Source organism: Rhodamnia argentea, chromosome 9 (genome assembly GCF_020921035.1).
Source record: "Rhodamnia argentea isolate NSW1041297 chromosome 9, ASM2092103v1, whole genome shotgun sequence".
Taxonomy (NCBI): Eukaryota; Viridiplantae; Streptophyta; class Magnoliopsida; order Myrtales; family Myrtaceae; genus Rhodamnia; species Rhodamnia argentea.
The window spans coordinates 26471679-26495560 of NC_063158.1; the positions used below are offsets into that span (position 1 = coordinate 26471679).

A 23882-nucleotide genomic window follows, 5' to 3' on the forward strand; every position below is an offset into this window, starting at 1 on the left:
AGATTGTCTCCAAATTGTTTGTTTTCAATGGAGAAGCAATATCGAAGCTTAAAGCATAAGGCAAGTTGCACATGGGAAATTGAGGCCTTCTGTGTTCATTCATTCATTAAATTTACGGGAAAAGATAGGCATGCCAATACCAGAGAATACTTATGGAAATCTCCATAGGCAGGCAATACCACGTTTTATGCCAAGCAATGAAAGCAAGACCAAGTTGCATGATATGGTGAGTCTAATCCATGATGCAATACAAAACACCATCAAGGATTGTAACCAACAACAAAATGGTGGTAGTGTTTTTATGGGGACAATTGATGCCATAAAAGAGGTGGTTGAAGAATTTGAGAAAGGTGAGGCGGATATCTATCTATGCCCTAGCTAGAGCCGTTTCCCAACTTATGAAAGAGATTTTGTGTCACGCCCCGATCCCCAGCCAGCGACATCCCTACCAAATCGCCTCAGGTCACGAATAATAGTGTCCTAGATATACTATCGACCAATGAATTTACAGCGCATGCAAAACGTGCAACACTCCCAAACAAACAAGATCAGCAGAGACAGCATAATAGGAAAACCACAACAATGATTCCCAAAAATCCAATTTCACTCATTAAATCAAAGTATATGAGTTTTAACCATATGAGCTACAGAAGACTTATACAACCCCATTCTTCGGGGGCGGCTTGCTAAGACTTCGAAAAGAAACATGGTCGAGTAAGGTTAAACTCTTATCTATTCCCCAAATTACTCTAATCACCATGCCCTAACATCACGGTTCCATCACTTGGGACCTAAAATGGTTAAACGACGGGGTGATAAATAAATCTCAGTGAGTCAACCCCAAAACCCGGCTAGGGCATTGATTCATTCGGACATCCTAACAAGCAGTCACATCATCAAAGAGCAGATATTTCGACCACATGCAAGCTTACTATCCAGGCTACACATAATGCGATGCGGACTCGACTTAACGGTCAAACCAACCAAATTAAATCAATACAACGGCGAAGCATCACATCACATGTATGCACCGGACACCACACATAGTCCATTTATTATTAGAAATGAATCGTAGGTCAAGCACACTCGTCGGTTGGTGCTCTCCCGGCAGAACTAGGCATCATCCCTTACTTCCGGCGACGGCTTCTGATAGTCCATGTGACTCTACTAGACCAATCAGAAGACAATGATTGTCGATACGGCACGAAGCTAACAAGAATCCTTAAAAGGCTTCGGCCCTTCACAAACTGCGACCGGTAAATAAACAACCAGAAGACAATGGCTGTCGCGCATCCAAGAACTAGAAGACAATGATTGCCAGGACCGACCAACCAGAAAACAATGATTGTCGGAATTATCAAATTATGTGACCACTTAAGCACTTCGACATCCAGCCGGTTCATTTCTTTGAATTTAGTCGAATGCTCATACTCGCATGTTCAAATAATTGGCCCAAGGCTATTTTCGTGCAAAATCATGCAATTTGATCTCATACGTGGTCACATGAAAGCATAATTTTATCGACTAACAAATCAAGCAATTTGGGGCACTCACATCCAATAATTCAAGAACCAATTAATCAATTGCAGCCAATCGATTTTTAATCACAATTTCAATTCCAATTAACAATCAATCGCATGCTCGTCTCTGACCTATCGTTCGCTTGCAATCAATCAATTCAATTAGTTCTAATCATCAATAAGCCACGGACGACCTAGCTAATCGACTAATCTTAACTAATTACGGTCATTTAGCCTAAACTACGTTTCTACCTAGCCCGACCGTAATTAATCTACCTAAATACCCTAATTAGCTAATTAATCTAATTTCGAACGCAATTAGCCTCCTAAACGAGAGTTAGGGGCTAACTCATAAATTAAACTAGCTCAAGTGGTCTCAACTCGGGCGGCGACAACGAAATGGCTCCGTGAGGAGAGAAGAGGTGAACTTGGGGTGCCGAACTTGGTTAAGGGTGGTTGGGTGAGGCTACGACACTCCGAGACAACGGCACAAGGCTCGAGAGTGGTAGCTGGTGGCCGAAGTTAGCCGAAACAAAGGCGACACCGCCGGGGCAGCGGCTAGGCAAGGCGGTGCAGGAGAGGCCAGAATAGGGAAATGGACAACGGAGCTGTTTTGGGGCGGCTTTGAGGATTTTGGGTGGCTCACGAGCTAGGAGAAGGTTGGTCTGGGTTGGGGGCTCGCAAGGTGGTCGGAGGGAACAAGAACGACGGCGGACAACAATGTGAGGCGGCGGAACAGCGGCTCGGCTTAAACAGGACTGGCAGGTCCGAAATAGGAGAAGGAGATTCGACCTGTTCACGGCCTCCACAAGCGGTGGTTGGCTTCCGGTGGCTTCGTGGGACTGCGAGAGGTCGAGGGCGACGGCTTGGGATGATCAGCTGGCGGTGGAGAGCGACGGAGGAGGCCGGGACAGCCGCGACTAGAGATGGTCGGTATCTGTGAGTGAAATAGGGGAAGGTGGCCTCGGCTTCTATGGTGGCGGGATCGTGGCTGCTCTAGGCTTCCAAGACCAAGGGCGAGCGACGACTCAAGGTGGCTGGTGGTGGCCTGAGACGTAGCTCAAAGCGGCCGCTGCAGGGGCGGAACGCGGGTGAGGGGTCCGGGGCTTAGCTTCCTGGCTCGATGGACGCGGCGAGCAAAGGTGCGACGGCGTAGGGGTGTGGTGGTGGTCGGAAGGCGATGGCTCGAAACCGTGGTCGCACGGGGAAGGCTTAAGGAGGAGGAGTTGTGTACGATGGGGGGCGGTCTCGCGTAGGTATAGGGGACGGGGGAGCAGACGAGAGAGAGAGAGAGAGAGAGAGAGAGAGAGAGAGAGAGAGCAGGTAAGTTGAGTTGATCGGATTTGATTGGTGGGTGGCGGAAGGACAAGTGGATCCCACAAGTCCACTCACCATTCAAAATTTTTGTCCACTAGTGCATTATTGGGGAATAAAAGGGTAATTTGATAAATCGAGATCGAATGGGTTTTTGGCTCAACTGATTGAGAATAAAATTTGAATTTTCACGGGCTAGACTCCGTCCGAACTAGACTCGGGCGCAGGGAAATAAAATCCTAAAACTCCGCGACAAGAATTTTAGAACCTAAACTAAACTGAACGACATTTCGAGAATCGTCCAAAAATTCGTCACTTACGTCCTTGCAATCCGAAATTTGCCCAAATTGAAATTCAATTTTCTTCCTTTTATTGAATTCGGGCAAATTACAGACCACGAATTTTCGGGGCATCACATTTTGGTTGGGGAAAGCCCATTTTGGTTAGTCATCATATCAATTCACCTGTGGTGCTTGTTGCTTTGTTGGATACCAAAGATGGTGGTGGAATTGTGGCATGGATAAGCTTAGATGAAAAAGACATGCTTCTTTTTCAACAAGACTTGGATATTATTGATTTTACACCTTTCCAAAGCAACGTAGCATCACTCAATAATTGATTCCATACAAGATGAAGAAGACTCCAATATTATATATGTTAAGTTCTTAAATATATCTAAGTATGCCTATCTATGAATTAATATATATATTAATTCATAGACATACATATATACATACATATATACACATAACCATCTCTAAAAGGACGCATAATTGCATTAAAAGAGGTAAGATTTTTGTGACAATCCAAAATTTAAACCTTACTAGGTGAACTCTCAGGAGAAATTGCCGGTGGTTATCTTAAGAAAGTTTCCAACAAATGGTAAAGGGGCACACAAGATAATGAGTGTTTCATAATTCTAGTTGCATAATTCTGTTACTGGAATTTGAATTGAGTTTTTCTCTTCCTTATAAAAAAAAAACGAATGATGCTTTGCCAGATGCGTTCTCAGCTTGGGCTTGAAGTATTACAACAATTGAAGGTGCCAAGTTTCATTTAAAAAATAAATAAATAAATACTATATGTGAGTTCATATATTTACCCAACTACAGGAGAATTAGCTTTACTTTTTTTAAACATTTTTAGAGTTACAGTTTCCATAGTAGAATTTAGAGTTGAAAGACTTCACTTTTTCGAAACATTTTTCTACATGATACATAAGAATCAGCCAAATTAAGTTTCATACTTGTTCTTGCCATGCAATTCACATAATGGACCTGCAATAAAATAAGTTCATTTTGTACAATATCTAAAGGGCTAGTGTAACCCAGGATGGAAATGGGCTATGCAGAGAAAATCCAAGGGGCCGAAGGTCCATTTTTGATTCCTACTTACAAGTGAAAACATCTTCGACCCACCACTTTCTTTTTCTAGATAAATTGGGCCACCAACGTCACACCAACTATCATAGACTCAGTTGCACCTGAACATTTCCCACAACGGCGTGGGGGAACATGAACTCAAACGGGAACATCAAAAAAATTGAAAACTCAGATAACCAAATCCTTACTGTCTTTCAAAAAAAACTGTAAGAAAATAAATTCTTCATTGCATTTCTTCACTCACATATACATTTAATATTATATCTAATTATATAATGATATAATTGTGGGGTCCTTATGTTCATGTTTTTTTATTATTATTATCATCATTTTAGTTTTTTCATTGTAAAGTTATTCTATTAGTACCATTTTAGATCTAGAAATTTCATTTAACACTGCTTGGTGTTATAAATATTTACTTTTTGGGAATTTTTTAGATTAGCTATTGATTATCATAATCTTAGTCGTATTTGATTTTGGGTTGCTTATGAATCTGGGTTTGGTTTTCCTTGTGGAACTCTACTAGGAGAAGATATAATTTATATTTATTCGTATTGAAAGTTCAATTTTTTCTGGGTTTGCATGTTCAAAAGCTTTCATTTTTTTGGTAGGTGCGTTTTAATTGTATTAAGTTCTTATGTTCAAATTTCTTCTTCCATATGAATTCAAGTTTTTTTTCTTTTTTTTTTTTGAAGTTATTTGTTCTGCTGATGATTCTGTATGTTGTGTTTCTCCTTAACATTATTTTTATTATTTATATTTTCTCTATGAATTTGGCTAATTTTTAAGAGGTTTTCAATTATTGAAATTGGAAGCAATATTGTAAAAGTTTGAAGTTTTACTGCTTCTTCCATCTTATTGTCTTAATCTATCCATTGGGTTTTTGTTTATAGTCATCATTTTATGTTGTTGTTGCCCACTTTTTGGATAACAAAATTGTAATTTTTTTCAGGTTGATATTTATTTATAAGCAATATGGAAGGTATTCTCGTTAGAAGGGTCATTCCCTCAGACAACAGTTGCCTTTTCAATGCTGTTGGGTAAATAAACTATCTATTTTTATTGTTATTAAGGCCAATGAAGGGAGTTTGTGACTAAGTTTGATAATATTATTTTTGTTTCTTCATTTTCAGTTATGTAATGGACCATGACAAAAACAAAGCTCCTGAGTTGAGACAGGTATTTATATGATTACTGCAGATGACATTTATAAATTGCTTTTAAATTTAAAATTCAAAATTTGATGGGTTGATGAATTCAGTTATCTTAATTAATTTGGTTATGCCATACGCACGACCTTGTTTTATGTCATCCATGATGTGAATTAGATGTCATAGGCACCTTTACATACAGACTGAATGGTATTGTGATAGTCAATTTTTATCTTATTTTAGTTTAATCTTAATATTTTTTGGGGTGGAAAAGAGACTATTAGTGTGATTAGATAGCCATACGAATACTATTAAATGGAAGTAACTTGATTGAATTTCAAGGTGCCAAAAGGACAAGAGAGGTAATATCTTACTTTTCTTTCCCTTCAATAAGTTTCTTTTTTTATAAGTAACTAGGAATTAACACTATCCTCGGGTTATCATTCCTTGGTTCCATAAAAAGACTAGCTAACTTTATCATAATGTATTGTGCTTGGATAGCAACTGTAACATTAAAATCTCCCTGGTTTAATATTAAGAGGAACCTCTTATATGTGAATATGTAGAACAATTTTTTTACTTTCATTGTGATATACGTTGCTGACAGTTAGATAGACAATTTGTTGCCAAGTTTTGTGGGGGAGGGGGGATGGGGTTATCGAAATTCTCTCTTGTTTATTTTCTTGAACGGGTTCTCCTTTTTAGTTCAAAAAAAGATGTCAGACTTCTAGTTCTATGTTTGTTGGGCATTGGAAGTTTGCTGCAGGGTACAGTAGAGGAATATCACGGATGATGACACCTTACATTTTAGGATGCTCCCGAGCGGAAGTGAGGTCAGTGCATCCCGATCGTTGGATCACATGAATTTCACAGAAGACCCTTCCACATCAAAGGCTCTGATGCATTGAGCTCATGAACATCAGAATCATTGCAGAATTGCTTGGGGACGTGGACGTGGTGGGCTCTGCTTATGAGAAAAGAAAGGTTCGGAAAACAAAAACCCAAAAGTGTAAAGAAAAGTTTATATCATCCAGTAAACGTATGCTTGATATTATGACTAATATCGTGTTTGATGAATTTGAGTAAATGGATCACAGGGTAGCTTTGTAGTTCACGACATCAGATATTATAACTTCTACTCTATCTCGGAACTAATGTTTTTCCTACCGGGCTATGTGCTCATACTTTTATTTTTCAAGAAACTAAGATGGATGCGTCTCGTGCCCCGCTATTTGGATTACTGACTCACATGGAATATTCCTGGCCGGAAGTTGTAAATGTAGAAACTGGCATTGAAAAGTAGGTGGAAAAATGCTCATGTGTCCTCTGCGCAATTTTGATGGACCGTTAGGTCTCCAAGGAGGAGTGTCGCCTTAGGATAGTACTTGAATCAGGACGAGGAAGAAGTTCTAATAGTCTAGAGAGAGTAAGGAGATACCGAGTAGCAGTAGTCGGAGTGATCTTCCTAAATTTTGATTGTACATTTTTAAGGCAAGGTAATGAATATTAGAAGATATACTTGATGCATATATAAAATCTAAGTAGGTTTATAAATATCATGAAAGTTGTTATGTTTGTTAAATTAGGTTAGTTACAATGTTTCCCACAAATAAAAAATAAAGGTTAGCAGAAAATAATAAATAAATTAGATAAGAGAAAGAATAATGAGGCAAAGGTCATGGGTTAGTTTTGGAAGAAAAAGCCCGAGGCTATCATTTGAGCTTTCAGCCTTCCCAAGGCTGACATCTAGCCAAATGCTCTTTGAAAACTTGCCAAACACCCCAGCATTTTTCTAAGGAACTTTGGAGGCCTAGAGTTACTTGGGAAAGCTAAACCAAAATGCACCCTTTGTAAGAATAAATTCCTTCACATGTGGCGTGTCAAGGTATAGTATATGGATTTGTAAGTCTGGCAATTCTAATTAGTAAATTGTAAGAAGTCGTAATAGGACAAATTAAAAGCAAAAAAATCGCCAAGCAGGCTTCTGATTTTGTTAAGCACTATGTTGTTCATGACTCGAGCATTGGACTAGTAGTATTCGCAATCCAATTAGCAGTAATTACCACTTTTAAAGAAAGGATGCATTTCAGGTGACATTCATGTCAGGTAAGGCAATGATGATAAATATGCATTTTATGCAGTAAAAGGTGGAAAATGCCACTATGGAAGGTTTAAGAGAGTGCAGCTACTCCAAATTTTAGATGGGAAGGATTCTGGAGATAAGCTTGTTTACTTTTTACTGACTTTTCTTAGTTTTGCTCAAATTATTATAGTTTGTTTAATTTAGCTTTCTCGCCATAGTTCAGCTATGAAAATATGTGCCATAATTTTGGTTATGTATTTAGCGAGTCCCTCATTGTCGCAGTATCCCTACAATTAGAATAGATTTATTTAGGGAAACACTTCTCTAAGAGTTTGACAGTACTAACAGTTGTTTCTGACCATAAATCTACACACCATCACCGCATATTTTGCATAAAGCACTCTTTAATTGAAAAATCGTGGGGTGAAAACTAATGATAGTCTTGTCAGGTTGTCAAGGTAGCAACTCCCATTTATTTAATATAGCCTTTTCGCAGCAATTTCAACTATGAAAAGGATTGCCACTGTGTTTTACCTCGCAGCTGTAACAATAGACAACTTTTGAAGAAATCATCCCACTCCAACTTCGAGCTATTGGAGCATTAAACATACATCACCAAATACATTAGTCATAACACAGTTATATACCATGCACAATTATACTAAAAAGGAATCTAAAAGAACATAAGTTAAAAATACCTCGTAGACCAACCGTAGTGGCAACGCAACTACAATACGACCATAACTATTCCAAATAGACAAGAAGTACCATATCGCCCAACAAATTCGATCCTCATAGGTACAGCTTTCTCCGAATGATCGCTTGTGTCAAAAGGGGGACACAACTTCTTGTTTTTGGCTAGACCTAACAACTAGAAGGGGTGAATAGGTGCTTGTAATCAAACTTAAATAAATAATAAGGAATTAAAACAATTGAGTTCGATAGGAGCAAAAGTAATTAATAGAATCAAGCAATGCTTCTACTAAACAGTAAATACAGGCAAGTAGAGAGTAGAAGAAAATGCACAAGAGATTATAGTGGTTCGGTTTTTGGTAAGCCTACATTTACTCTCCCACACTAATGGTCTACTGGCTGAATTTCACTAAGTAATCAAATGAGAGATTATAGAAAGATGTGATTGCTTGACCTTAAGCACTTCCAATAGAAGTAAGCTCTGCCTCTACCAAGGCTATCCCACCCTACACACTTGACTATATATAACACCTCTCACAAGATTTCAAGTAAACGCTCAAGTAGACAAATCTATGAAATGAAGCTCTCTTTGAATAAGGATAATGAATTTTTTATCTCTCACACTAGTCTTCGACTTGGTGCTCTTTATAGTCCTTGTCTTCTATGCTTCCCACTGGACAAAACCACTCCAAGGATCAATCTCAAAAAACTAGCGATCGGTTGATTAATAAAGATCACAAGTCGTTGAGGTCGGATCAATCGGAATCTTGAGAAGATTCATTTGCCCATATAAACAAATCTTACAACCCTTAAACAGAGCATCTAAATAAGGTAAGTGTCTAATGAGTGATTTCCAAATAAACAAGACTCCTTGAATGGAAAGTCTCAAAAATATCTTTGTGATTGCTTAGACAATCAATTTAACTTTGGAACGAAATCCAAACCAAATAATTGACCGTTAGTGGAGAAATTTAATATGCTAAAATAAATAAGAGAATGAGATTGATTAAACAATAAGGATAAAAATATATCTCGTCACGATTTCCATATCGGTCTGCCTTTGCCATAAAAGCTGCTTGCTTCCATCAAGATAAAAGCGTTAAGCACATTACATACAAAAGGCATAGAGGTATATTTGTAGTAATTCCTCAAGGTATAAATCAAATTCTTTTCAACAAAGTGTGTGAGTTTTGTTTCCTTCAAAATCAAATATAATTTCCTTACAATCGCCCCCTATTTTGATGGAGACAAAACCCTTTCAAGCATTTATAACTTACGAAAAGATTTTGATAATCATGATACTTGCATCAGATAATTTTTCAAAAGTGAGTACTACAATTCTAGATGTACCTTAGCTTTTCTTTGTCGCGAAAAACTTACTGTGAAGTAATTGAGCTTGAACTTCTTGTACTTTCTCCCCCTTTTTGTCAGCATCACAAAATAGGCATTGTTGGATATCATATGATTCAAAGCAATAGAACAAGATAAGTAAGCACGACCTTATTTATAGATGCAGTTTATAGTACCGGGGTACACTGCACTTTAGCCAAGAGTCTAATAAACAACACCAAAATTAAAAGAGTTCAAAGTAACTAAAGTGAAACACAGTTCTTTGGAAGTATTTTCAAGGTGGTGGTGCAGGCGACGAGGAGCTGAAAAGTGATGATGTTAAAAGGTGCTCGGATAAGGTTGAATGTGGACAACTCATTCAGTATCATATCAAAAACCTCAGTTCACTTTTTCATCTCTTTGGCCAGCAAAACTTTATTTTTTGCCAAATTGAACTAAGTCCCCCAAGACCTGATCCTATGCCTTCTTGACTTCCTCTCGAAGAAATACCTCATGATTTTGTATTATCTCCCTCGGAGTTTCAACCTCCCTGAAAAGCTCAGCTCGATGTATGTCAATCTGCCTTCTGACTCTATCCTGTTCATCTTAAAGATTAGTCATAAACTGCATGAAAGTATCAAGAACTTTGACCAGAGCCTCCCCCTGAGCAGTTGATCCGGCAGCAAGGTTAGTCAGATTCACACCTTCTCCCAAGGTGACATTCACTCTCGAGCTTCCTGCATGCTCGTTTCTCAAGGTGGCAAAGTACTCCTCCTGACGCTTTCTATCTTCTTCCTCCTGTTTCTGCCTTTGTTGCTCTGCAGCTTTCAGTTCTGCAGACTTCCTTTATTTCTCTTGCTCGATCACACGTAAAACAGCAGTAGTTGCATCTTGTTGTGACTGTACGATGGTCTTCCTCTCTGAGAGCGCTTCAACTTCTGGTTTCTCCTTTGCCATGGCTTCAGCTTGAGTCTTGGCATCAGCCAATGCCTTGGCGTGTGCATCTGCTTCTTCTTTTGCTTTAGCCTTAGCCTCTGCTATGGCTTCCTCTCTGTCTTCAGTATCAAATCCTCTTATCCTATCTTCAACCTCCTTGATTGCATTCTCATGTTCCTCTGACACATTTTTCCCTCTTTCATCTAGCAGTGATCTCTTTTCTGAGAGTGTGGACTCCCTCTTGTCCAATGACTCTTCCAGCCTTTCTTCAATTATAGCTTGAGATGGCCTTCTGCTCAAAGGTGATACTTCACTAGACATGGTAGTATATGAGTTAGAGGACTTACCCGAAGTAGAAATTTTCTTGGACTTCTTTTCCCTTTTCTCTTGTCAAGAATCAGCAACAGCTTTGAGCAAAGCCTTCATATTAGGCTTGTTCTTTCGACTGGTGAGTGTAACAGCAATAATCTCATTTGCTCTTTCATCAATATTGCATCCAATCTTAATGGGGTTCCCATCTTTGTCCATCCATCCATCTGGAGTCATAGTGAAATGCATCTTAAATAGAGTGTTTGAACCAACAGTCATACTTGGTAATATCTCCTGCCTCATCTATGGAGGTGGCTTTACTTCCAACGCTCGAAAGATTTTAGTGATCAGCGCACCGTACGGCAATTGGCCAGCCTTCTTCGTTACGGTCCTGTACATGTGAGAATGTGAGAGGTTTAAAGCGAGAAGTCTGAATCTTTTTGTGAATGCGAGAAAGGGCTTCTCGAGAGCGGTTGAAAGAGAAGACGGCTCTAAAGGCAACTGTTCGGCTTTATAGAGAGGAGTAGTTACCAAAGAACCAGTTTTTGAGCAAAATTCAAAATGACCCGAAAATATAGGGATTTTGAAAAATTGGCAACAGGCAGTTATTTTTGGAAAAGATAACACTCAATAAAATCAAATATTCAATAAAATATTTTAGATGGAAATTCATTCAGACAAATGAATATTCAGATAATCAAATAAAGATTTGTGAACATACCTTATTTCTTTCCAAACATTTACCCGATTATTCTTGATACAAAAAAGATTCAGTTGCCTTTAGAGCCGTCTTCCTCCATCTGTTCAAATTCTCATGAAAGGATTAATAATTCCAAGTTCATTTCGTATATATTCAAAGCTATTTTTCTCAAGGGGCTTTGTAAAGATATCAGCTAATTGATTTTTGGAATCAATAAACTAAACATAAATATCATTATTCTGCATATAATCACGTATAAAATGATGCTTAATTTCTATGTGCTTAGCTCTTGAGTGGAGAATGGGATTTTTTGTCAAGTTGATAGCGCTTGTATTATCGCACTTGATTTCCACACTTGATTCTTTAATGCCGAATCAATGAGTTGTTGCTTCATCCATAGCATTTGTGCACAGTAGCTTCCAAGTGCAACATATTATGCTTCTGCAGTTGATAAAACCACTCTACTCTGTTTCTTAGGAAACCACGAGACTAACATAGTACCCATTAGTTGGCATGTCCCTAAGGTGCTTTTTCTATCGATACGACAACCAGCAAAGTCAGCGTCAGAATATCTAAAAAACTAAAATTTGAACCTTTGGGATACCATAATCTAGGTGTAGGATATGTACTAACATATTTGATAATTCTCTGAATAGCTGTAAGATGTGACTCTTTAGGATTATTATTGAAATCAGGCACACATGCAAACACTAATGAGAATATCCGGTCTAGAGACAGATAGATAGAGTAGTGATCCAATCATACTCCTGCAGAGTTTTTGATCAACCTATTTACCATTCTCATCTTTGTCAAGCTTTGAGGAGTGAGACATTGGTGCCTCGGTCTTCTTGCAATTTTCAAGTCCAAACTTTTTTACTAGCTCCTTTTCATATTTTTCTTGATTTATAAAGGCACCATTATTGTCTTACTTAACTTAAAGAGCACGGAAGAAATTTAATTCTCCCATCATACTCATTTCAAACTCATTTGTCATTATCTGCGAGAAATTCTTGCATAGAGTTTTATTAGAAGATCCAAACATTTTATCATCAACATAGATTTGCACAAGAAGAATGTTTTTACCTTTCGTTTGAATAAAGAGAGTACTGTCTACTTTACTTTTTTCGAAGCCACCCTTAATAAGAAATGTACTTAGCATTTCATTCCAATCACGTGGTGCTTGTTTTAATCCATACAAAACTTTGTTCAACTTGCAAACATGATCAGGCTTCTTGGGGTCTTCAAAACCAGGTGGTTTGTTCTACATACACTTCCTCTTTGATGTAGCCGTTTAGGAAAGCACTCTTGACGTCCATCTAAAAAAGTTTGAAGCCATAATGACATGCATATGCTAATAAAGTCTAATAGCTTCTAACCTGGCCACCGATGCATAAGTCTCATCATAATCGATTTCTTCTTCTTATGAGTAGTCTTTCGCAACTAGTCTTGCTTTGTCCCTTGTGACTCTACCTTTGTCATCGAGTTTGTTTCTAAAAACCCATTTTGCGCCTATAATAGGATGATCTTTTGGCATTGGTATTAGTTTCCAAATTTGATTTACCTTGAATTGATATAATTCTTCTTGCATTACTTTTATCCAGCTTTCATTAAAGATTGCCTCTGAAATATCATTTCATTCTATCTCTGAAATGAGAGCTAATGTTCCTATCATTTTCATGAAGGATGAGCGAGACTTGATCCCTTCTTTCACATCTCCAAGAACAAGTTCCATAGGATGGCTGGATTTATGTTTCCAGTTGTGATCAAATCTATCTCTTTGATTGTCATCGGTAGTGGTAGAACTAGATAGATCTTTGGTAGAGTTAGGTTGAGTAGAGGCGATGACTTGTATAGAGTCCGTGTGTTTAGTGTCTTCCAGGTTTTGAATATCTTCATTTGTAAGAGAATATCCACAGTACGTGAATTTTTGTTGAAGATCCTATATGCTTTGCTTGTAGTTGAGTATACAAGAAAGATTGCTTCATCGAACTTCTCATCAAACTTACCGGTTCGATCATTTGCACTCTTAAGCACAAAAAATTTGCATCCAAAGACTTTAAAATAAGAAATATTTGGTTTTTTACTTTTATAAAGTTCATAGGGAGTTTTATCCAAAATTGCCTTGAAAGCACACGGTTTGTAAGATAACAAGCCGTTGAAGCTGCCTCTGCCTAAAAATATGAAGGAATTTTGCTTTCAATTAATAGAGTTTCTTGTCATTTCCTGCAAAGAACGATTTTCATCTCTACAACTACATTTTGTTCTAGAGTATAGGGAGTGGAAAAATTGTGTTACAAGCCGTTTTCAATGCAGTAGTTTGAAAAACTCTGGTTTTCAAAGTCTCCTCAATGATATGTTTTTATGCAAGAAATAGTATAACCCTTGTAATTTTGAACTAGTTTTGCAAAATTTGAGAAATATGTAAAAGCTTCATTTTTGTGTACAAGAAAATAGACCCAAGTGAAACGAGTACAGTCATCTACAATAACCAAACAATAATTCTTACTACCAAGGCTTTGATTATCAGTCGGTCCAAAAATATGCATATGTAAAACTTGCAAAGCTCAATTAGTTGAAACAGAATTGATTGGTTTTGAAGGAACTCCTTACCTGTTTTTCGAGTGCACATACTATACATAGTTTTGCCTTTTCAAATCTCACCTTAGATAGTCCTCTTACCAACTTTTCAAAGGAGAACTGGACTAATTGTTTGTAACTTATGTGACCAAGTTTTTTGTGCCACAAATCTAAATCTTCTTTAACAAAGACAAGGCATTTTTTTTCTTGTGAATCTATATCTAGTAAGTAGATGTTCCCCAAGTCTTCTTCTGGTGAAAGATTGAGTTTTATCGCCAGTCTTACTTGTACACTTGTTTTCCTAAAAATAGATCTTAAAACCAAAGTCACAGAGTTGACTTCCGCTTAACAGATTGTAATTGAGCCCTTCAACAAGTGACACATTGTTTATTGTAAGCTTACCAATTTTGACCGTGCCTCTGCCAATAATTCTACCCTTGTTGTTGCCTCTGAAAGATACATTTCTACCATTGACTTTGATGAGTTCCGAGAATTTGCTTGAATCCCCTGTCATATGCCTTGAGTAGCCACTATCCAAGTACCATTTGTTTTTCTTCTTTGGTACCTACAATAGATAAGCAGATTCACACTTTCTTTGGTACTTAAATTTTCTTGGGTCCTTCCACGTTAGTTAACTCTGCCATTCTAAAGATAATTTCTCTGACTGGATTCCAAACTTTGGGACAATTATTCTTGAAATGATTTGTGCCACCACAGTTTGAACACCTGAAGAATTAGTGGCCAACAGGTTTTACAAATTATCTTCGAAAATGATTTTTGTAAGGGTTTTTCAAAGGTCTTTGTTTTCGTCTTTCTTTGTAATTTGGAAAATTATTTTGCAGAATTATTTCTTTTTCTAGACCAATATCACTTTTATTATAATAAGGAATTTGAATGGAAAGGATATGTTCCAAAGTTTATGATCCTAGAGAAAATTTTTGCGAATGACTAAAATTTCTTGTTTGTAGGAATCGTTTTCTTTTAAAAGAGATTTGCGACTTTCTTAAATTTTTGAAAATTCCTTTTTAAGAAGATCATGATTTTCATGTATATCTAAAATTTCTTTCTTGAGTAAATCATGATTTTGATTTAAAAAATAATATTCTTTTTGAAGGAAGCCAATCTTTTCATTTTTAGAAAGATCCTATTGCCTTAATTTCAAATTCTCCTTCTTTAATTCAAAGATTTTCTTAAGGGCATTCTTCTAATCCAAGCATAACTCATCGATGTAATCAGATACTTCATTAGGGATTTCAAGCAGACTTACCTCTTTGTCATCTTCAGAATCTGATTTGGCCATCAGACAAATGTTTGCACAATCTTCTTCGTCACTTTCTTCACACTCGATATCACTCCATGTTTTAGCTTTCAAGGCTTTCTTTTTCTTTTCAAATTTTCCTTTCTTCTTTCTCAGAAGTGGACAATTGGGTTTTATATGTCCACGTTTTCCGCATTCAAAACAAATTATTTATTTACCTTCATCTTTTTCAGTGAAAGATTTGTTACAACCCAAACCCTACGAGCTCGCCAACATCCTTTCTAGCCACGATTATATATAGTTCTCCAGGATCCAAGGCCAACAACTAATGCGAAAGCAGAAACCAAAACCCATACAGAAACCAACAACAATACGATGACTTGGGACGGTAAAAGAAAAACTTATATACACATCCACATATCATTTACACAAGTCAAACCTAAGGCTTCAAAGGCCACTATACAAGCTTATGACCACCTATAACAAAAAGATCTAGTGGTCGAAGCCTAACTTTCCTCTAAAAGAAAATCACCCAACAAAAGTCAAGAGGCTAACTACCCTAAGCCCCATCCTCTTTATCATCAGTCTCATACCCTAAAGCTTCCTCCATCTCCTCATCTATCTCAGGTGGCAACTCCACATCCGATGGCTCTACGATCTCCACATCCTCTTCTGGCATTGGGTCCTCTAGGTCGGACTTCGAATCCTCGGGGCTGGTGTTCGGGCTCGTCACTATACCATCAAGAGGGGCAGCCTAAGTGGGGTCCCATTCTCCAACTCCATTATAGGGGATGTCAAAGCCCCTCGCAGGTCTCACTAACATGTCCCCGTGTCGGTAAGTCCATGCCGGGTAGGTGTGGGGTTTCCAAAAATTCTCTCCGACTTTTACCCATATAGTCGTAGTATGTCTATAATACATCTTATCTTCCCCCACCGGATACTCTGTGATTACCGTCTCCATGTCTTGGGAGATTCCAAATCTTTGCGGCGGATCGTTCATGGTCGAGGCGGAGGGTCTGAAAAAGGATAACCCACGATGGGGTGAGAATAAATCTCAATAAGAAAGTCTCTAATCCTAGATCGGGGCACTAGTGTCTCCGGACACGTCCTAGATAAGCAATTCTCAAGAAATTCTTCCTCAGTCAATAATTCACCAAATAAATTCTAGGATACACGTCATTCTTTCTCCCAACTTGCTACACCTTCATAAAAATTTCACGTTACTCCAAAACCCGGTTTAACGCCTCAGGCTACAATATAAAAATTCCATGTTACTCCAAAGCCCGCGTTTAACGCCTCAGGCTACAATATAAATGGACAGACCCGCGTAATAACGTCTCGGGCCATTATATAGCCCGGACCCGCATAATACGCCTTAGGTCGATATAACCTGCGTAATAACGCCTCGGGGTATTATCCCGCGTTTAACGCCTCGGAATAAAATAATAAACAGAACCCCGCATTTAACGCCTCTAGGGTAAAATTCTACACTCACGCTCGATTATTCCTCATAAAGACCATATAATAATTATAATCCTTCGATCACTCGACTAACACCACACGATCTCATAAAAACCTCCCGATCGATCCATCTTACTACATGATCTTGCTAAATTTCCTGATTAGCAGATCGAGACCACACGGTCTCACTAATATTCTCTAACAAAAGATCGGGACCACACGATCTTTCTAATTTTTCCCAACCGCTCGATCGAGACCACTCGATTAAATTATACCGAAGAAATATTCAATCGATACCACGTGATTCACTCACGTTAGATAATTACTAAATCGGGACCACCCGATTAAATCACACTAAGCCATTGGCCAATCGGGACCACACGATTAATTTATGCTACCGCAATAATTAATCTACGACACACGATCAAAATTATGCTAACATAGCAATTAATATACACCGTACGATTAAAATTACGCTAACGTACAATTAATACTTACCATACAATTACATTTTACTAACGTGGCAATTTATGGGGACCGTACGATTTAAATATCCTAACGTGCGTTTAATCTCTACCATAGGATTAAAGCATAATAAGGCCACAATTAATCCTAGCCATGTGATCAATCTTCATAAAGTAAGGTGTAATATGAGCCGCACGATCAATCTTAATAAAGTGACTTTCAATCTTGACCATCTAATTCTACTCATGAGGAACTATTTACTTCAAGAACACAATTTTTCTCTCTCCTCCTTCTCCATTTTTGGCCATGGCAAGCAAGAGCATAATCCATCCAATTTTTTTTTCACCAAAACTACTCAATTCTAAGTCATTTAGCATCCTAACTACCTAATCAAGGTTTAGAAACTATCTTACCTTAAAAATCTAGCAAATCCTTCGGTGAAAGAGTTGAGAAAAACTTGAACCAAGCGGCGGTTTTGGTGATTCCTCTTGGCCAGCTTTAACCCACGGAAATCCGGCGACTCCGAGTAGCCCACGGTGGTAGCTCGGCTTCGGTGGTTCAAGGTAAGGCCGGTGATGGTTTGAAGAAATTTCGGCGGTGGTGATGGCGGCAAGAAGGAAATTCAGCCAAGCTAAGGGTAGAGAGAAAGCTTCTTGCAATTTATGAAGAAGATGATGGAAAAATTAATTATAATAGGTTAGGATAATTTTTGGTAGATATTTTGGTCTTGAAAGGCAAGAAGGGCAAGTTGGTAATTTCCTCATAATTGACTAGTCAAATTCGGCTACTATGGGGGTATTTGATCGAAATGCCCTTTGGTCAAAGTGAAAAAATAGATATTTTCCAAGGGTAGATTAGTCTTTTCCCATTTCCAGTCCTAATTTCATTTTCTTGAACCCTTTGGGGTGAACCGCGAAGAAATTGTACTCTGGATGAAGAAACGTCCAAGATTTAATTATTGGAACCCCCGAAGGTCCGACGTCTAATTTCAAAGTCCGATTCGCGATCGGTCTCAATTAATTGAAATTTCAGCTTATCTCAAACTAACGGGCGGCTTTTAAGAGTTACATGTATCGACCCATGATTAATACCACGTTTAAGAATTACTCGAGTCTTGGCGACTTTGGTTGTCACATAATTGCGAGGGTCTATCATTAGTCCCGATGGACACAATCGTTAGAAAATGATTTAGGGACGTTCGGAACCCGTGTGAGGTCAAATGGAATCACCCGTGATCCAAGTGTAGGGCATTACCCAAATCATTCCTTAACCGTTCTAGAATCGGCCTATATTGGTCCAAAATATTCCCTCGACAATTTTTATGGTCAAAGAGACAGTCCAAGATTAAGTTCTTAGATCCACGTACTTGATTTTCCTAAATAGTCATTCCCATTTGGTTAGTCTTCTCTAGAAAGATCAATTTTGAGTGAGATTTAGCTGAAATACATCCATGAGACATTTCATTCATTCAGAGCTCCAAAAATGAGTCGGAATACAAAATGTCATAAGATTTGTCGGATTGCTTGAATGGTCGTCTTCTTTTGAAGTTCCTCCCTCTTCCGGCCATTTTCTTGAATTTTTTTACCATTAAGGCCAATTCTTCATCATTTTCATCTTATTCAGAATTTGTATCGCTTAAATTATTCATCTTTGACTTCAAAGAGATTTCCTTTCTTCCCTTTGTATCATCTTCATCATTCTGATGTTCAGGCTCATAGGATGTTAATGTTCCCACGAGCTCATCAACGGATATAGGAGAAATTCTCGTGGTTTCTCGTATTGTAGTCTTGATGTTGCTCCATTCCTTTGTTAATCTTCTCAAAATTTTGTTGACTCTTTCAGCATGTGAGATCTACTTACCATAGTAGGTTAATCCATTCACAATGTCTATAAACCTATGACATAAATTCATCAAGTTTCATTTTGGAAGATTCATATCTTCCAATGAGAATATTTGTTTTTGTCTATTTGACTCTTTCGGTTCCTTCGTGATTAACCTGAAGACTATCCCAAATTTCTTTTGTTGTTTCACAAGAACAAACACGATTATATTAGGCCGGAGATAAAGCACAGTAAAAGGAATAAAGAGTTCTAGAGTCCAAAACTTCTCTTTTGGACAAATTAGTGGCGCTGAGCTTTTGTTCCTCGGAAACTTTTTCTTTTGATGAAGATGCTATAGGATTTGCTTTGTTTTGCATGACATCCCCCATCGGTGGATCTGTAGATTTGATGAATGCTTTCATCTTGTTCTTCTAGATATTGTAGTCTTTTCCATCAAAGTATGGACGTCGGGTGTTACTCTGACCTTCCACAATACATGCTCCAAGAATGCTAGCCATTGAAGATCGTTAGCTTAGAAGTACACACTTCAAATAACAAGCCTTAAGCCCCGATACCAATTTTTGTTTTTAGCTAGACCTAATACCTAGAGGGGGTGAATAAGTGTTTGTAATTGAATTTAAATGATCGAGTTCTATAGGAGCAAAAGTAATTAACAGAATTAAGCAATGCTTCTAATAAACAGTAAATATAGACGAGTTGAGAGTAGAAAACAATGTACAAGGGATTATAGTGATTCGACTTTTGGTAAGCCTACATTCACTCTTCCACACTAACAGTACTCGGCTGGATTCCACTAAGTAATCAAATGAGAGATTATAGAAAGATGTGATTACTCAACCACAAGTACTTCCAACAGTAGCGAGCTATGCCTCTACCAAGGCTATCCCCCTCTACCAAGGCTATCCCACTTGATCTCTCACACTTGTCTTCGAATGTGGTGTTCTTTATAGTCCTCGTCTTCCATGCTTTTCGTTGGACAGAACCACCCCGAGGATCAATCTCCAAAAACTAGCTATTGGTTGATTGATAAAGATCACAAGTCGTTGAGGTGAGATCAATCAAAATCTTGAAAAGATTCATTTGACCATACAAACAAATCTTAGAACCCTTAAACAGAGCATCTAAATAAAGTAAGTGTCTAATGAGTGATTGCCAAAAAAAAGAAGACTCCTTGAATGGAAAGTCATAAGAATATCTTTGTGATTGCTTAGATAATTAATTTAACTTTGGAACGAAATCCAAACCAAATAATTGACCATTAGTAGGGAAATTTAATATGCTAAAATAAATAAACAATGAGGATAAAACCCGCTTGGTTCTATCAAGATAAGCGTTAAGCACATTACATGCAAAAGGCGAAGAGATATATTTGTAGTAATTCCTTAAAATATAAATCAAAGTTTTTTCAACAAAATATGTGATTTTTGTTTCCTTCAAAATAAAATATAATTTCCCAACACAACTTGTATTTATAAGGCAAACGCTTCACGGAATATAGATGAAGACCAAACCATAGAAGAACCAAGAATCACACTTGCAGAAAATATCATGTACAATGCAACAGATGGAACGGATACAATATTGACGGACCCGCGAGGGCCCAGGATTCTTTTCACAATTTTTTTGCAAACCACAATGCAAAATTCCATATTAGTTCTATCGGTTCACCAACTTGCTTGATAGCTCAATATGGAAATATGAACAAAATCACTTAAAAATAGTGATTCGCATATTGAAAGTCTAGAAGATCAAAAGCAGTAGCCACAGCTTCATCGCGTTCACCTTGGAGCATCCCAGAGACCACACCCGAAGCAAGTGACGATCGAACTAATTGGTTGATTCGGGAAAAGCGAAAACCAAACAAGAGCTACATGTTTGATTCACGAAATATAAACAAAATAAAGACGAAGGTACAAGAAAAAGAGGTGGACATGCAACAAAAGAATAACAAATCAGCTTTTATCGTGGTATTGCGTAAACCTTGTGCACGGGAGTTTCACTATAAATGACTGATGATACTGTTCCTTTAAATTTTTTTCCTTTCTCACGGCTTCGGTGGCTCTGCAGCCTCCTTGGCAGGCTCCGGGGCCTCTACGGCTGCTTCTTCGGCGACAATATCCTCCTTCTCTTCCACCACCCCAGTTCCCTCTCCAGAAGTTGCCGCTTCTGCTGGAGGAGCCTCAACATCCTTCTCCTCTGTGACTATAAAGGTGGACACCTTCTCAAATACAAATAACACGGGCCCCGATACCAAGGCTGGTCCATACTTTGTCGACGCTTCCGATACTGGCTTCGATCCAGGAAACTCTGCACAGCCATAATTAGTTACACATACATGAGCAAGAGTGCGCACATACAATATCAGATCATGTGTACTTGCTTCTCGCATAGATAAGGATGATACCAGTACAGAGAAATATAAGACACATTACATTAAAATCACTTATACATATGATGCGCACACTGAGTGATCACATGAGACGTCGATGCATGTATGCTAAGACAAGCGACAAGTTGTGAGGGGGGGAAGAAGCACCGATTTTCACAAGCTCTCCTAGGAACTCGTTGACGGCGGCCGAGTTCTTCTTGATTCCTACTTCCTTGGGCTCCTTAACAAGAGCCTGCTTGTTGCACGGCATACCAAGCGCATGTGTTATTCTTAGGTCGTATATATCGACATAGGACTAAAGATAATTTACACATATTGGATCGATGTGGCTGACGTTCCACTCGTACCTTAACTTCTGTGGAGGAAGCCTCATATATCTCCACTACTTTAGGCTGAAGCTGTGTCTTCTTCTCCTCAAACTCCTTGTTTATGTCCTCCTGTCCAAGGAAACACACGAATCAACAAAACCTATAAAGATGTAATTAACTACGCTAGCTAGCCACGTTAACCGGGCTAGAAGGAAAAAACCACAATCCCAACCCTCAAGGGACCTTAGAATCATCGAAGGACTTGCAAGCCTCCGCAGCCGCAGTCTTCTTCCCATTCTTTTCGAACACTTTCTTGATCTTGGGAAGAACCTTGGATGTCCAGTAACCCATGTTTCACTCCCTAATTACAGAAGATGAAACGGAAGCAAATCCTACAAAGCGAGTACAACCAACATAGAAAAATTAGAAGCCCATCAAGCTCAGATAGGGTCGAGGAATTAAATGCCATGTTGGTGAAACATCCGAGCTGAACTTACTCGTGCTATGTCTCTGCTGGTGTCGTGTCCGAAGGCAAATACGTTCGACCTAGGAAGGGCGGGATTGTTGTGGATTATAGATAGCCAAAATGTCCCTTGGAATCAAGGCACATATAGAGCCTACGAGAGAGAGAGAGAGAGAGAGAGAGAGAGAGATATTAAAATACATATATATCGAACCATCACTTGACGTAAGATGATAGAATAATGGACAGGTTTTCTTGATTGGTTGGTGTCAGCCAACTGGCCACGAAATGACCTGCGGAGCCCTCGGCTCGGGTGGGGCATAAAGGCCAAAGCTTGGAGAGAAGACAGCTGGCTACGGCAATCAAGCTCGTTCGTTCAAAGGTGGCAACGTCGAATCCGCGGGGCCTACTCCCAACGTTGCCCTGATGTCGAGCTGTAAAGACATGAATGTGAACGTGAGTCAATCGAATCTCACGTGGCTTCGCTGGTACACAACCCCGAACAGGCCGTCGATGACCGCCTCCCCGTTCTTGATTCCCCATAACACGACATCCGAATCATAGCTAAGCCACGACCCACCACCTTCGTAAACACTCGATGAAAATCGATCAGCATATTGCCTATTTGATCATCCTTTTCCTTTTGCTCGGATACAGACTCTCTACAGAGGATTGGCTTTTCGAAGAGCGGTTTTTTCGTTTAGAATGAGGATGTTCGTGCATGGCATACATTTATAACATTCAATTGTTAGGTGTGGTTCATATCCTTCATTGTTAAGAAGGCAAGGGATCCTGCTCCTGTAACCAAGCCAAGGTACAAGGGCCAATCCGGGCATTCATAGGACTTTTATAATTTGAACCTGTATTGTATTGGTATTTTATTTTTGGGCCCAAAAATAACTATTGTGTGGCCTATATATAATGTCTTTCTCTTGAAATTGAGAGCTATAATAGAGATTTTTTTTTTTTATTTTGTCGAAACTATAATAGAGAGATGAGAGGTGTTTGGGAGTGAGCATGGTTTCGGGGTAGAATCGGGAACCGGAGAACTAAACCCGTGGTTTCGGACCGGTTCCAAATTCTAATGAAATAGGGTCCGATTCCTAGTTCCGCATTTTGAGGAACTACCGGTTCCAGTCCCGGATCCCCGATTCTCTATGGAACCGAACCGAAACCAGAGGCGAAATCGGAATCGGAACTGGCACTTTTATATGTGTCATAAAAATTGAGAATGTTGCTACTTATGTTGTATATATGTCATAGAAATTGGGAATGTGATCTTGAAATCACTCAAACTCTTTTAACATACTAAACATGAGAGAAGTTTACAAGAGCAAGCTAAAAAAATTTGAAAACTTGAGCTCGATTGTGCTATACTCAAAAAGGGAAGTGATTTGAGATAATTTCAAAAATGTATTGTACAGTTGGCATGCTGGTATATTACAAATACTTTGAGTTCTCCGAGTCTCATGTTTTATAATTCACAATCTTGCACTTTGGTAATACACTAACTTTTTTTTATCAACCGCTAATCACTCTCTGTGATTAAAAATGATTATGTGGATGTTGGAGCTGCTTTTCTCAAGTGTTCTTAGTAAAATTGCAAGTTCTCGGGTACCTTGGAACCGGACCCCGAAACCCGTGATAGGGTAGGTTCCGTGTTTCAAGGTACGCAGAGTAGGTTTTAAGTTCTGAAAAATGA

General features: G+C 38.5%; 2 protein-coding genes across 4 annotated transcripts; both read right to left on the minus strand.

The window, feature by feature from the left end:
- Positions 1-10318: 10318 nt before the first annotated feature.
- Positions 10319-10729, minus strand: LOC115730212 (translation initiation factor IF-2-like). Its single transcript, XM_030660810.1, has one exon. The coding sequence runs from the start codon at positions 10727-10729 to the stop codon at positions 10319-10321; it is 411 nt and encodes a 136-aa protein (XP_030516670.1).
- A 10107-nt stretch (positions 10730-20836) lies between these two features.
- Positions 20837-22378, minus strand: LOC115755413 (plasma membrane-associated cation-binding protein 1). Of its 3 annotated transcripts, none has more exons than XM_048284979.1 (5): positions 22189-22378; positions 21961-22078; positions 21757-21846; positions 21557-21641; positions 20837-21327 (listed from the first exon to the last, which is right to left on the minus strand). In XM_048284979.1, the coding sequence occupies exons 2-5, from the start codon at positions 22066-22068 to the stop codon at positions 21065-21067; spliced, it is 546 nt and encodes a 181-aa protein (XP_048140936.1). In that variant the 5' UTR covers positions 22069-22078; positions 22189-22378; the 3' UTR covers positions 20837-21064. The 3 variants fall into 3 exon arrangements, with proteins under 3 accessions (XP_048140936.1, XP_030550656.2, XP_030550657.2); XM_030694796.2 differs by having other exon boundaries at positions 21961-22077; positions 22215-22377; XM_030694797.2 differs by having other exon boundaries at positions 21961-22109; positions 22215-22377.
- Between the last annotated feature and the right edge of the window lie 1504 nt (positions 22379-23882).

Bases quoted from the DNA above. Each gene is read 5' to 3' on its own strand.
- LOC115730212 (XM_030660810.1), bottom strand. From the start codon at position 10,729: ATGTCTAGTGAAGTATCACCTTTGAGCAGAAGGCCATCTCAAGCTATA.
- LOC115755413 (XM_048284979.1), bottom strand. From the start codon at position 22,068: ATGGGTTACTGGACATCCAAGGTTCTTCCCAAGATCAAGAAAGTGTTC. The intron at 21,847-21,960 runs GTCCCTTGAGGG...TTCCTTGGACAG, and splicing joins AGTCCTTCGATGATTCTAAG to GAGGACATAAACAAGGAGTT. The intron at 21,642-21,756 runs GTACGAGTGGAA...TGCAACAAGCAG, and splicing joins CTTCCTCCACAGAAGTTAAG to GCTCTTGTTAAGGAGCCCAA.